Genomic DNA, 13234 nt, shown 5'->3' on the forward strand with positions numbered 1-13234 from the left:
ATTTGGCGCCGCGCTAGATAAGCTGGCAACACAGAGCAAAGCTCAGAGCGCAATATTTTAAAGTAGTGCTTGTCCTAGTTAATGTTCAGCCCTGCTGTGCAATGTCAAGAAAACGGATGAAGAGCGAAGCGGCAGGAACCTGGGCGTACCCACCCGCCACCAAACCCCTCTCAGTGCCCGGGCACGAGGTGAATGAAATCTAAAAGCAGTCGTCCCGGTTCGGCGGGAAGCCCAGGCAGCGGGTGCAAGGCGAGCCGAATGCTTTTGCCACCGCGCTCGCCCCAAAATTCGGTGCCTAAAATAAAAGCGAGCTGGGAGGACCTACGGCAACACCTGGCTTGTGACAGGACAAGGGGTCATGGTTCTAAACTAAAAGAGAGGAGATTCAGGATGGATATTAGGAAGAATTTTTTCACGCTGAGGGTGGTGAGGCACTGTCCCAGGTTGCCCAGCGAGGCGGTGGATGCCCCATCCCTGGAAACATTCCAGGCCAGGCTGGCCGGGGCTCTGAGCAACCTGATGTGGTTGGAGATGTCCCTGCTCCTTGCAGGGGGGTTGGACTGGGTGGCCTTCAACGCTTCCTTCCCTCCCAAACCCTTCTGGGATTGACTCTGTGGACAACCTGTACGTGCGTACCCACGTCCCAGCCCCAGGCTTGGGGAAAAATCTGACATCAGGCAACACGGCTCCACTCGGAGCGTGCGGCAGGAGCTTTGGCAAAGGCAAACCTTGACGGATGACGTCCTCTCAGCGCTAAAACTGAGCAGGATTCACCTTGTGCTTGAAGGACAAAGTGTTTCCGTGAAGGAAAAAGCATTTGAGTGCAAGAGACGGGCAGTCCGTATCAGGCACGGTGCTGAGCAAGCCGGAGCCCACCTGCAGCAGCTCCAGGAGGGATGCTGGGGTTGCAAGGACCCGACCAAGTCCTGCTCCTTAATACACCTCACCCCTTCTCCTGTGCATCGCTCGAGCCCTTTGGACTTCCACATTTCAGTCTGAGTTGACACGCGGGGTGAATTTTAACCTTTGCACGGCTTCTCAAGCGTCTCTTCCCCGTTCGCCAGCTACAGCGCCGCATTCACCGGCGGGAGGTGGGTTAATGGCCCTCTGATCTCTTCGGTTGGCAGGAGGACAGATCTGCCAAGGGTACATGGTTCTTCACCAGGTCTTGCCCAGCGTGTGGCAGAGCGATCTGTCCTTCACCTCACCCCGCCCTTCGCAGGTCTGACCCTGAAAGCTTAACAAGCACTTCTGCTCGTTTTAATCTACAGGATAGCTTCAGGCTGAGTCATAAACACAGAGCGAAGTGCCCCCTTGCACCAGAAACAAAGGTGGCAGCTCAAACAAGCCAAGCACCAGAGGCGAAGCACACCCTTCCATACTTCTGCTTCCATAAAAGCGGGAGAAGGAAATGGGATGATTACACCACAATTTTTCATGAATTACGTCAGGATTATTCGCTGCGATTTAGTGTTTGAAGGGTACCAGGAGAACGCTCTTGCTCTGAAGCTTCCCGACAAGCCAAGGTGGGAGGCCGCCGCCTTACCTTGCTCCAGCCTCTTCATCTGCTGGATCTGATCGACCGTCTTCTTCAGGATCTTGCATTTGTCGGGTTTGACACTCAGAGTGTCGATGTCCCCAATGTTTGCAGACAGCAGCTCTGCCAGCTCCTCTAAATATTTGTTCTCCTGTTCCCGTCGCCGTTTTTCATTGCTGTGAAAGAAGGGGAAAAATGAAAAGTCACGTTATGAACTTTTTCCCGCTGCTCAGTCTAGTCACTCCTCGGTGTCAGACAGGAACCCAAAAATACAAGTACTGGCCGGAGTGCTGACCATGCTATAACCCCAAAATCTCTAAAATACTGGGGAGTTCATTCAGGCTTTTGTCTGCTTTTATGCAAATAATCAAAACTCTCGACAGGCTGAGAGAGCTGGGGCTGCTCAGCCTGGAGAAGAGGAGGCTCCGGGGAGAGCTGAGAGCGGCTCCCAGTGCCCAAAGGGGGCTGCAGGAAAGGTGGGGAGAGACTCTTCAGCAGGGCCTGCTGGGACAGGACGAGGGGTGATGGTTTCAAAATAGAGGGAGGGAGATTCAAACTGGACATAAGGAAGAAATTTGTATGCTGAGGGTGGTGGAACCCTGTCCCAGGTTGCCCAGAGAGGCGGTGGATGCCCCATCCCTGGAAACGTTCCAGGCCAGGTTGGCCGGGGCTCTGAGCAACCTGATGTGGTTGGAGATGTCCCTGCTCCTGGCAGGGGGGTTGGACTGGGTGGCCTTGAACACTCCCTTCCAACCCAAACCCTTCTGTGATTCTAAAATTAATACCAAGGGAGATAAACAGGGCTAGCCAGAAACGCCCAACAAAACCAGACCTCCTCTCAAAAATAATTCTATCAAAACCAACTAAAAATAATTATATACAGCCTCTTCTTTTTCCACAGCCACTATTCCAGCCGCCGCCAAGGTTAATCCTACATTCATACATAAAGGCAAACAACATCCACCGGAGTTCACCAAAGTGAAAATCTGAATCAACGGTGACAAGAGGAAAATGAAAAATATTCATGAGCTCAACCTTTCTGTCCCAGGACAAACAGCTTTTCTTGTAGCTCCCAGCCGCTGCGGAAGCCCAACGCTCTCCCATTCTGTTTGTGAATTCTGGGAATTGAAAATATATTATTTACATGCTATTACTCTACATAAGAAGTATTGCCTGAAAATCCCAATGATTTACTGGACGCTAAGAAGCTGCTGAGATGCCTGTAGGCATGGTGAGATGTTTCTGGCCTCCAAGAGGCCCCACCGCTCATGGAGAGGCTGAGAAAACACCAGATACAAAAGCTGATGCCAAAAGTCTGGCTCGGTAGGAGATTTGTGTCCCGCTGCAGACGTGCTCTGGCTTGTGTGATGTTGCCAAACAAGCTCCGCTAACAGCTGAAGGCTTCAAGAAGAGGTTTGGTTTATTTTATTTCCTGAGAGGTCAAGCCAACCAGAGCACGAACATCCTCTGATAACTCTGCAGAGAGCCTTTACCAACCGTATCTGCCCAAAAGGGGATGAGACAACACCAACCCTCTCCTCTAAGGAGCTCCCCAAGTCCACTCTCCACCACCTCGCTTGTCCTCCCACCCATGTCTCTGCCCAGAGGAGTAAGGGGAACAACTCGCCCTCCTTTAACTCAGCGAGCAGCATCGTCAGAAAAGAAAGAAAGAAGAAAAGGCAAAGCCAGCTGTGGGTGTGGAGAACACAAGTGGTGTTTCCACCTGGGCCACCGGTCCCATGAAGTCCATGAGACTTTCCATGGGAGACATGTGGTGCGACACCAGTGACACTGGCGCGCTCCCCGGCAACGGGCAGGCAAATGCTTCTTGAAGGAGCTGAGCAAGTATCTCGGTGAAGGTCAAATTAACTCCTAGCTCTCCTCGTGAACCAAAGAGCGACAGCAGAGGGGAGAAAAGAAAAAATCCCTCTGTTGTGGGTGAGCTCATTTCATGAAAGCCCTTAATGCCGCTGTTGCTGTGGCAACTTTCAAAGGGTAGGAGGGAGAATTGGCCAATTTTCCTGACATAAAAGCATCACAAGAATATTACAGCAGTGGGCTGCTCTTTACGACTCCCAGGTATCATCAAAAGCAGTAGGTAAACCTTCCAGGTTTTAACAGACGAGTTCTAAAGTTTGCTTTGCTCCGCAGTACGTTACGGAGGACTCCAGCCAGCCCAGGGAGGAGGAGGAGGTCCCTCCCCACCATGGCTGTGGAAGGAAGAGGCAGCACTGGTGAGGGCTTCGCGTCTGGATTTTGGTAACATGCTCCCGTGTTCGGGGTTGGATGGCCAACGCAACAACAAGGATTTGAGTCAACACTTCTAAAAGTGTTTGTAGGTGCTTTGTGGATGTGAAAACTCATTGTGCTTGGACAAGGAAGGAGAATGCTTCATCCAGAAGTTCCTGCTTCTCTACAACCTCACCCCATATACTTTGAAAGACCTCTGGTGTTGGCAGCAGAAGGTTTTCTCGGGGTGCTTAGGGGTTAGGAAACAAACCCCCAGAGATCTGCTTTCCAAGGACAGACCAGACGAAGCACAGCCAGGTGTGTGCTCATCCCTCTGGAGAGCAGTTCCTTCAAGAAGAGGTGCCCAAGCCCACCTTGCTTGGACCCAAGGACCAGCGGCTTCACCCCACGCTCACCTCCAGGGCGAGGACCAGCTTTGAGACCAGGCTGGAGACAGCAGCGAGGGCTGCAGAGCTCTGACTCGCACGACTCGGCCAGCAAGGGGAAATATCGCACACGATGACAGCAGTGTTTGGCAGGAATAAGACAGCTACAAGTGCTGCCAAAATGTCTTCTGCAGTTTAATGGCTCAGCTAAACCACGAACCACAGAGCCTTTGTAAGAAGGTGTGTGAACTCTACACATGGAGATGTTGCAACCAAAAATTGCAATAAACAGAAATCACAGAATCACAGAAGGGTTTGGGTTGGAAAGGACATTCGAAGCCCATCCAGTGCAACCCCCCTGCAAGGAGCAGGGACATCTCCAACCACATCAGGTTGCTGAGAGCCCCGGCCAACCTGGCCTGGAATGTTTCCAGGGACGGGGCATCCACCACCTCTCTGGGCAACCTGGGACAGGGTTCCACCACCCTCAGCGTAAAAAAATTCTCCCTTATGTCCAATCTGAATTTGCTTCCTTCTATTTTAAAGCCATCACCCTCATCCTGTCCCAGCAGGCCCTGCTGAAGAGTCTCTCCCCACCTTTCCTGCAGCCCCCTTTGGGCACTGGGAGCCGCTCTCAGCTCTCCCCGGAGCCTCCTCTTCTCCAGGCTGAGCAGCCCCAGCTCTCTCAGCCTGGCCTCACAGCAGAGCTGCTCCAGCCCTCTCAGCATCTGCGTGGCCTCCTCTGGACCCTCTCCAGCAGCTCCACGTCCTTCTGCTGTTGGGGGCCTCTATGCTGGAACACCGTAGCCTTTACATTTATTATTTAGAATAAAATCTATGAGCTGGAAGTGATAGAAAATACACCTGGGCTCTGCTCAGGGCATCACTATTCTGCGCCGACGAGCAAAACAGCACCGCAGGCAGCAGAGACACGGGGTCAGCAGCAGCTCCATACTAACAGACGACATCGCAATGGGAAAATACGCCCAGGATTTACAGGGAGCCTGGAAAAACCCATGGAAGGAGATGACAACCGCCTCTATCAGGGACTTCGTAGGCTTAAATCAGGTGGCACGGCAGGGAGGGGAAGCTCTGGTGGAAGCAAAAGGTGCCTCTCTGCTGTGAGCCGAGCTTGGAAGCGGGCTGCACCAGCACACAGAAATGAAGATATTTCAGACAGGAATATTTTCTGTTCCGCAACTGCACCGTGGAGCAAAAGGCTCTCCACCGGAGTTTCTGAACACGACAGAAACACGGCTTTCTTGGGAATATGAGCGAAGAGGCAGAAGGCTTGGGATGATCTGCAGACCTCACAGAAGCATCCGCCCCAAATTCACCCCGAGAAAGCTTTCCCGATGCTCTGAGCGCTCTCAGTTTCTGAAATCAATACGTTAACTTTGATAACGAGCCTCTAATCATCATTTGCCACCTAACAACACGCCGAGCAGATGGGGAGCCGTGTTTCTATCAGGCTCCATCTTCCACCACAGCCACCGCTAAAAGCAAAGCGAAGTTCTGGTGGGAAGTGTGAACGTTTCCGAGTGGCTGAAACCCGGCTCCATCTGCTCGAGCAGACGGGACGGAGCGACGCAGAGGGAATGACAAAGTAGCCGCGGCAGGGGACGGATTGGGAGCGGCGCACGTACCTCTGGGCTGTATCGCAGGGCGAGCCTTTCCTCTTGCGAGAGTCGGGGTTGGCAGGGTCCGTTGAGCTGTCCCCAAGGCCACTCATGTTGGTCGACCTACTTTGCACCTGGAATCCAAGAGAGACAAGGTTAAGGACACGGTTTTGCAGCTGCAGGAGGAGCGATTCCTCCTCCACGGACCAAGTGACCTCTGAAGAGGTAGCTAACCCAACGCAAGTCTTTCTTCCTGAATCGATGCCTCGTTTGTGAAGAAAATGGCGTGAAGGGAAGACAACACGCCATCACGTTACGCTCCTTTTGGTGTCCCCTGGTCAGCATTCGGTCAAGCGAGCCCTCGCCACCAGCACCATGATCCTTACGTCACAGACTGAGCTCTTCCTTGGATCCCCACAGATTTTAACATCTTGGCCTTGCAGCATTTGAACAACTCCCTAACTACGAACCCATTTCAACGCTTCGTTTACGTGTGTTTGATTGCTGCCACCTCAGCCCGGTTGCTCTGACTCACGGCTGGCAGAGGACGCTGCCCCCCTCGCATTGTGTCTGTGCTGCCGCTCCCCCACCACCTCCTTTCCCCTCAGCACATGGCCTGGGCTTTAATTAGAGTTGCAGAGTGACTCATCTCTTAACGGGATGTGACACCCTCCCACGAACCCCCTCCCCACCTCCCGCTGAGGCTGCCTCCCACGCATGGTCCTCCCGGCCCCAACCTTCTCCCGGCAAAGAGCTTCCCACCACGGCTGGTCCTTGGCCAGTCCCAACACTGGGCACCTCCTGGGTTCCAGCTCCCTCCAACACATGGACGTTTAACCCTTACTTTTATAGAATCGTTATTGTGGTTGGAAAAGGCCGCTAAGATCATCACGTCCAACCATCAACACAACATCACCATGCCTACTAAACCGTGACCCGAAACGTCTACACGTTCTTTGAGCACCTCCAGGGATGGTGACTCCACCACTGCCCTGGGCAGCCTGTTCCAGTGCCTGGCCACTCTCTCGGTAAAGAAATTTTTCCTAATATCCAATTGAAAGGATTTTAGGGTGCAGTATCTACAGATGTTGGGTAAACTAGTCCAGACTATGGCAAACGAGAGGTCTAAGCAACCAAAAAAGGTCCAGAAGCTTCAGTGAGATTATTAAGTCATGAGGATTATAACGCTGCAATACCCCACATTCATCATTCAATGATGAATTATATTTTTTAATTGAAGTGAATAAAATACTACGCACGCCCCAAAAGGGCAAGAAAGCCAATTAAGGCTTCTTTCGGGATACTTGACCTCGAAGGGTGTTAAAGAGGTGTGGAGAAAGACCATGCCACTCTGACCCGAGAACTCAGCCAGTCCCTTCCGGCTGCCTAAATGGGACTCAACACATCCACAGGACGGGGTCAAAACCTCACACAACACATTAAACCGGGGGATGGGGCTTCTCTAGAAAACAAAGCAGCTACGCACGTTGCTTCCCTTGCTGTGCTACAGCCATTCCAGTAACCGCAATAACTCCGTACTGGATATCGCCACCCTCCAAACGATTCATTTATCTTAGAGGTGTTCCTCATTGAGAGAAGATACAATCCCTGAGAAATAAAGGAACGAGACCATGGACAAGAAATTAGGAGTTCAGACAGCAAAAGGACCAAGTTCTTAAACATAATTCCCTTCATTTCTACCATTACTTTCTAAAAGCTGGAATTTTAACGAGGATTAAACTGCTGATGGACTGTGATAAAAAGAACTCTAGAACACATGTCCACAGTTCCCACAGCCCAGATTCCTCCCATGTTTTTTATTCGTCCGTCCAGAACACGCAGCGAGACGCCTTTGGTGGTCCAGCATCTCCCACCTGCTGCCCAGCCCGGCGCAAAGCTGCTGCTCACCAAAAGCCATCGGTTCTGGCTCATCTTCTGCTCAGACCGGTGACGACTGAAGTCCCACCAGCTTTTGCAAGTCCTCCGAGTCCCAAACCACATCTACAGACCAGCTCCTCCTGACCTCAGAGCAGTGCAGAGGGACGGACACAGCCAGTAGTATCTTCTCTGTTCCCTGCTTGCTTGAAGATCCCAGAAACTCCAGAAAGCCAATCGCATCCTGGGCTGCACCCCAGCAGCGTGGGCAGCAGGGCGAGGGAGGGGATTCTGCCCCTCTGCTCCGCTCTGGTGAGACCCCCCTGCAGCGCTGCGTCCAGCTCTGGAGCCCCCAACAGCAGAAGGACGTGGAGCTGTTGGAGAGGGTCCAGGGGAGGCCACGCAGATGCTGAGAGGGCTGGAGCAGCTCTGCTGCGAGGCCGGGCTGAGAGAGCTGGGGCTGCTCAGCCTGGAGAAGAGGAGGCTCCGGGGAGAGCTGAGAGCGGCTCCCAGTGCCCAAAGGGGGCTGCAGGAAAGGTGGGGAGAGACTCTTCAGCAGGGCCTGCTGGGACAGGACAAGGGGTAAGGGTTTTAAACTGGAAGAGGGGAGGTTTAGACTGGATATAAGGAGAACTTTTTTGCGCTGAGGGTGGTGTAGCACTGTCCCAGGTTGCCCAGAGAGGCGGTGGATGCCCCATCCCTGGAAACATTCCAGGCCAGGTTGGCCGGGGCTCTGAGCAACCTGATGTGGTTGGAGACGTCCCTGCTCCTGGCAGGGGGTTGGGCTGGGTGGCCTTGAATGCTCCCTTCCCACCCAAACCCTTCTGTGATTCGAAGAAAACCAGCATTGCCAGCTTCGTTATCTCCTACGACAGGTGTCCAGCAGAGCATTCCACAGTTTGGCTCCCCAGTGACCCACTTCCACGCTCAGCGTTTAAAACCTCTGCTCCAAAGCAAATTAAATCTGTGTGCTCAACACGGCGCTACGCGGAAAGGGCTCATCTTTCGGCAGCACGCAGACATTTCTGCTAACGCTTGCGTCACCAGTGCTCAGGCGAACGCGGCTCCCGAAATCGTTTTAGCAATATTAGCGCAGGCGATCGATGCCGCAGGCACGAGAGTTCATCCACCGAAATCAGAAACCTTGAGCAGACGCCAGCAAGCTAGCCATGACCACGGACCCGAGTTCATCCCCCCGTCTTTGGCGTGTTTACAAGAAGGAACAACGCCAACGTAAATATACGGAAGGGGAAGAAAAGCAAACTCTTGGAAAATTTAGAGATTGGAAAACTAAAAGCTTTGCATCACCCGCTCTGGGTGAGAAGGGCTCTGTGGGATCTCAGAAGGCTTCCCAGGGTTTAAACCTTCTTCTTGAAGGTTCAACTTGATCTCACCGTTGAGTCTTCATAAATGGTGTTGCTCTTACAGGTCCTCATCTTGCCTCTTGGCAAATGAATTACAAGAAAAAACGAGCAGGGATACGGCAGGTAAAGCCGACCGTGCCACCGGGACGCTCCGCTGCGGGACTGTGGCTTGGCAAGAGCGACCATATGCCCCAGAGAGGTGAACTGAGGACAGCGCTGCAGCCTGAGCTGAAATCCTCGGCTGGAGTGAAGCCCTTGACGTAACACGCTCCACGTTTCTTTTTCTTGTAAAAGTAGTTTATTTTACAGCAAAACTTGCCAGGGCTGACAAGCCAAAAAAATGTCATTTGGTCTAAAAATAACGGGGATGACTCGGGTTGAAAGCCCTGATGGGTCAGGGCAAGACCAGGGGACAAGGTCCCCCGCGGAGGGCAAGGGTTGGGCTCCCGGTGAACGAGGGCTCTGCCTGCCGCTGCCCGCGCCCGCGGCCGTTTCACCAGAAACCTGATTTCTAAACAGCGGCTTCTTGTAAAACCGTTAATGTTCTGCTGGCCTAGGAAAGCAAACAGAGGAAGGACGGCGAGATGGTAATGAAAACGAGCTAATTAGCTCAGCCCGGGCGGGGGGAAGTGGTTTCCAGGCTTAGTACGGGGGCTCTGCGATGCAGACCTCTGCTAAACCAACTGCTCCTCTGCTGTCACGAGCAACCAAAAACCACGTTACGGGACAGCACAACATGCTGCTGGCGTCCCCGCCGGCGCTGCTCACTCACCGGGGCTCCCTGGGAGATGTTTCACCACGGCAGGAGCAAGACCTAAGCGGTGCATCCATGCAGAGCGTTGGCCTCTCGCCTTCCTCTGCTCTGAAGAAACTCCACAGCATGGTGCAAACCCAAAACAGAGTGGTTTTTTCAACCACTCTGGATACTACCAGCAGCAAAGCAAGCACCTATGATGTGGACCACAGCTCCCCAGCTTCCGTAAAACCAGGGCTAAACTCAAGCCACTGACGAGGCCAAAGTTAGACCTTCTCCGAGGTGATTCTCCATATCCATGTTGTTCTTGTGCCCCTGGTTCTTACCCCACTGATCTGGGTGGCACCAGTCCCTGGTCCCTCATGTTATCAGCACCCCAATGCACCTCTGCATCTACTCACTGGAGACTAATTAGTCTCAAAGACACTAATTAGAAGAGAAAAAAAAAAAAAGAGGGGGGATGGATAAGCAGCACAAGAGCTGAAGTAACATGCCCACGGCCAGACAAGTGAAACCATCTCTGATTTCCAACCCTATACCCTCTCCTCTTCCGTCGGTCCTGCAACGTGCCATATCGGAGGGTCTACCTGAAGAAGATGCTGCTTTTTGGGATGCTAATGGACATCCTAGCAGAGAGCAGAGCCTTGACGTGGAGGGTGAAGCACCAGCCAACATCAAGATTCCAATACAACCTTGGGGATCATGACACCAACGCAATTTCCACATTAACCAAAAATAACCAAAAACGATGTGAATTATTGCGGCTTAATGCTTCTGCTCTCCTAACAACGCCGACGGATGTCCAACAGCTTCCCGAAGACGGCCACCGCCGCCTCCAGCAGACACCAATGGCGCGAGTGATTGGCACTGAGAGCTGAGAAGACAGAGCTGGCCGCGGAATACCGAATTCTCACAGAACTGCCCGTCTCTAAACTGCATTTCCCACGTTTTGGAGGAATATATTTGGCAAAATCACACTAACATCGACTGGGGAGAGACACAATTGATCGGCTGTTTTGAAGAACACGACAATGTTGGAAACGTCCCTCGCAGCCCAGCCATTTATCACCACAACACAACCCATCTGTGCGCGCGGTCTCAATTAGAGGTAATTAAGAGCATACTTGCAGCGGCGCAAGGACACGCCTGTGTTGTTCTCCTCACAAGTTCAGAATCTGCTGCTCCTCTCATCGTCGGGGTCAGAACAAACCTTAATTTTTATTATTTTTTTGAACTTCTGCAGATTACGGAAGAAAGGCTGAAGCTGTGATGCGGACAGAGAAGAGGCAACGGGTGAGAGCGTGAGCCACTTGCTGACCTACTGCACGTGTTGCTAGTTTTGGGTTTTTTTAAGCAGAATTTCTTCTTCTGACCTCATCCCCAACAAAACAAAAGGAGAGAGATGTAAAGTCCTGGTTAAGTGGTGGGTTTTTTTGGTGGCTGAAGTTGTCAAGAACAAATGTCACATCTGTTTTGTGCAACATCCCTTGGAGGGGAAAAAAAATCCCTGTATCCATATGCCACCGCTCCAGCCTGCAGAGACGGCTGCCTTGCAACTAAATCCTCTTGTCTTGGTACCTTACCCCAATTTCGTTTCCTCTTGCCGCTCACCCAGCCTGCGAGCCCTCCATCTTCTGCCCAAACCTGGCAGAGATGCTGCCAGATGGACCCTCTGGCTCTGGGACATCCAACATGGGAAGCACAAGCAACTGGGTTTCTCTTGGTTCCCATTGCTCATCCTGGCCTGAACATCCCCTCTCGACATCAAGCAACGCTTGCATCGTTACATTCCAGTAATAACGATGACGCTTGAGTCAAGGTTGGATAGGACATGGTCAAGGTCACCAAAAGGGCTTGCAGCAACCCTGCCTTGAGCCCACATCTCTGTGGTCATTAGGGCTGTAAGAGGAGGGAGCTGATGAAGAAAGATTTTCCTTCACTGGCCTCGGAGCGGGGAAAATGAGAGGTGAAGGCAGTGGGGAGATCCACCCTGCCTGGTCTCGTATCACCTCTTTCTGCAGAGCCCATGGTGTTGTGAAGAGGATGAATTCCTCCTGCATCCAGCTCTGGAGCCCCCAACATCAGAAGGACGTGGAGCTGCTGGAGAGGGTCCAGAGGAGGCCCCGCAGATGCTGAGAGGGCTGGAGCAGCTCTGCTGTGAGGCCAGGCTGAGAGAGCTGGGGCTGTTCAGCCTGGAGAAGAGGAGGCTCCGGGGAGAGCTGAGAGCGGCTCCCAGTGCCCAAAGGGGGCTGCAGGAAAGGTGGGGAGAGACTCTTCAGCAGGGCCTGCTGGGACAGGACGAGGGGGAATGGTTTCAAAACAGAGGGAGGTAGCTTCAAACTGAACACAAGGAAGAAATGTTTTACGCTGAGGGTGGTGGAGCACTGTCCCAGGTTGCCCAGAGAGGCGGTGGATGCCCCATCCCTGGAAACATTCCAGGCCAGGTTGGCCGGGGCTCTGAGCAACCTGATGTGGTTGGAGATGTCCCTGCTCCTGGCAGGGGGGTTGGACTGGGTGGGCTTTCAAGGTCCCTTCCCTCCCAAACCCTTCTGTGATTCTATGATCCTCCTTCCGGGAGAGAGCAGCATGCTCCAATGTCCCCCACGTCCATCCAGCCTGGAGGGCCGGCGTTTGCTTTCCTTCCTGCGAGATAAGCAGGACATGCAGAAATCGTAATTATCACCGGCTCCGTGGAGGCAGCAGGCTAATAAAAGCTGTCAGCTCAGGGACGCGGTGGAGCGAAAGCCTGCCGTCTCAATTCCCCCCCCTCCACGCCCACCCGCCAACCCTGCGGGGCAGGGGACAGGGAGGAGCTGTGAGATGCCCACACCCTTCATGAGAGGGTTTCCAGTGCCACCAGCATGGAGAAGAAGGGACCAGAGCAGGACGGGTGGCCCCAAGCAGGTCATTTCTGACCCCCGCTATGCCACGAGCGAGACGAGTTGAAATATCACAGATGCCATGCAGGGTAAAAGCCACCGATCAAAAACTCGCCTGAGCTGCAAGAGATGAACGTTAGGAGAGAGTTAACGTTCTGACAGCTAAAAACGTTTCTGAGGACGAATTTCACTTCTCTGCCTCATTATTCCCGTCCCTGGGGATCCTTGGCAGGGGGATGGGGACGCGTCCCAGGTCGTAGAGCGAAGCAGAGGCACAGACCGAGGTTCTGCAGGACCGCGCCCTCCCACGGCAGGGACGGCACCAGCGCTCCCAGTGAGGGGGCACGTACAGGCTCTGGATTTTGGGGATGGGGCACCGAGAACAAAAAGTCCTGGGCAAACCCCAGGATTTAATTGACTTAAGATTTGCAAAGTCTCCGAATCCTCCGGCGAAGGGCACCCTGGAAGAGCGAAGCCCCGGCACGCAGCGAGCACCCCGGCTGTGCGTCACCCAGCAGCAGCCCCCACAACCTGGCACCAAACCTCCTGGGAGCTCTTTGCTCTTCAGGACCAAACAAGGAGATGGGGGCA

The 13234-nt window shown here is 53.2% G+C and overlaps 1 protein-coding gene across 4 annotated transcripts in view; it reads right to left on the minus strand.

The window, feature by feature from the left end:
* NCOA1 (nuclear receptor coactivator 1) overlaps nt 1–13234 on the minus strand; it is a 169615-nt gene that overhangs the window by 52457 nt on the left and 103924 nt on the right. For all 4 annotated transcript variants that reach the window (XM_086745845.1, XM_086745844.1, XM_086745847.1 and 1 more), the window contains exons 3-4: nt 5799–5905; nt 1547–1713 (exon numbers count right to left, since the gene is read on the minus strand). In XM_086745845.1, the coding sequence (XP_086601971.1) occupies nt 1547–1713; nt 5799–5884 (253 nt within the window). In that variant the 5' untranslated portion in view covers nt 5885–5905. The remainder of the gene's footprint in view (nt 1–1546; nt 1714–5798; nt 5906–13234) is intronic.

Source organism: Chlamydotis macqueenii, chromosome 3, assembly GCF_036417535.1.
Source record: "Chlamydotis macqueenii isolate bChlMac1 chromosome 3, bChlMac1.mat, whole genome shotgun sequence".
Lineage (NCBI taxonomy): Eukaryota > Metazoa > Chordata > Aves > Otidiformes > Otididae > Chlamydotis > Chlamydotis macqueenii.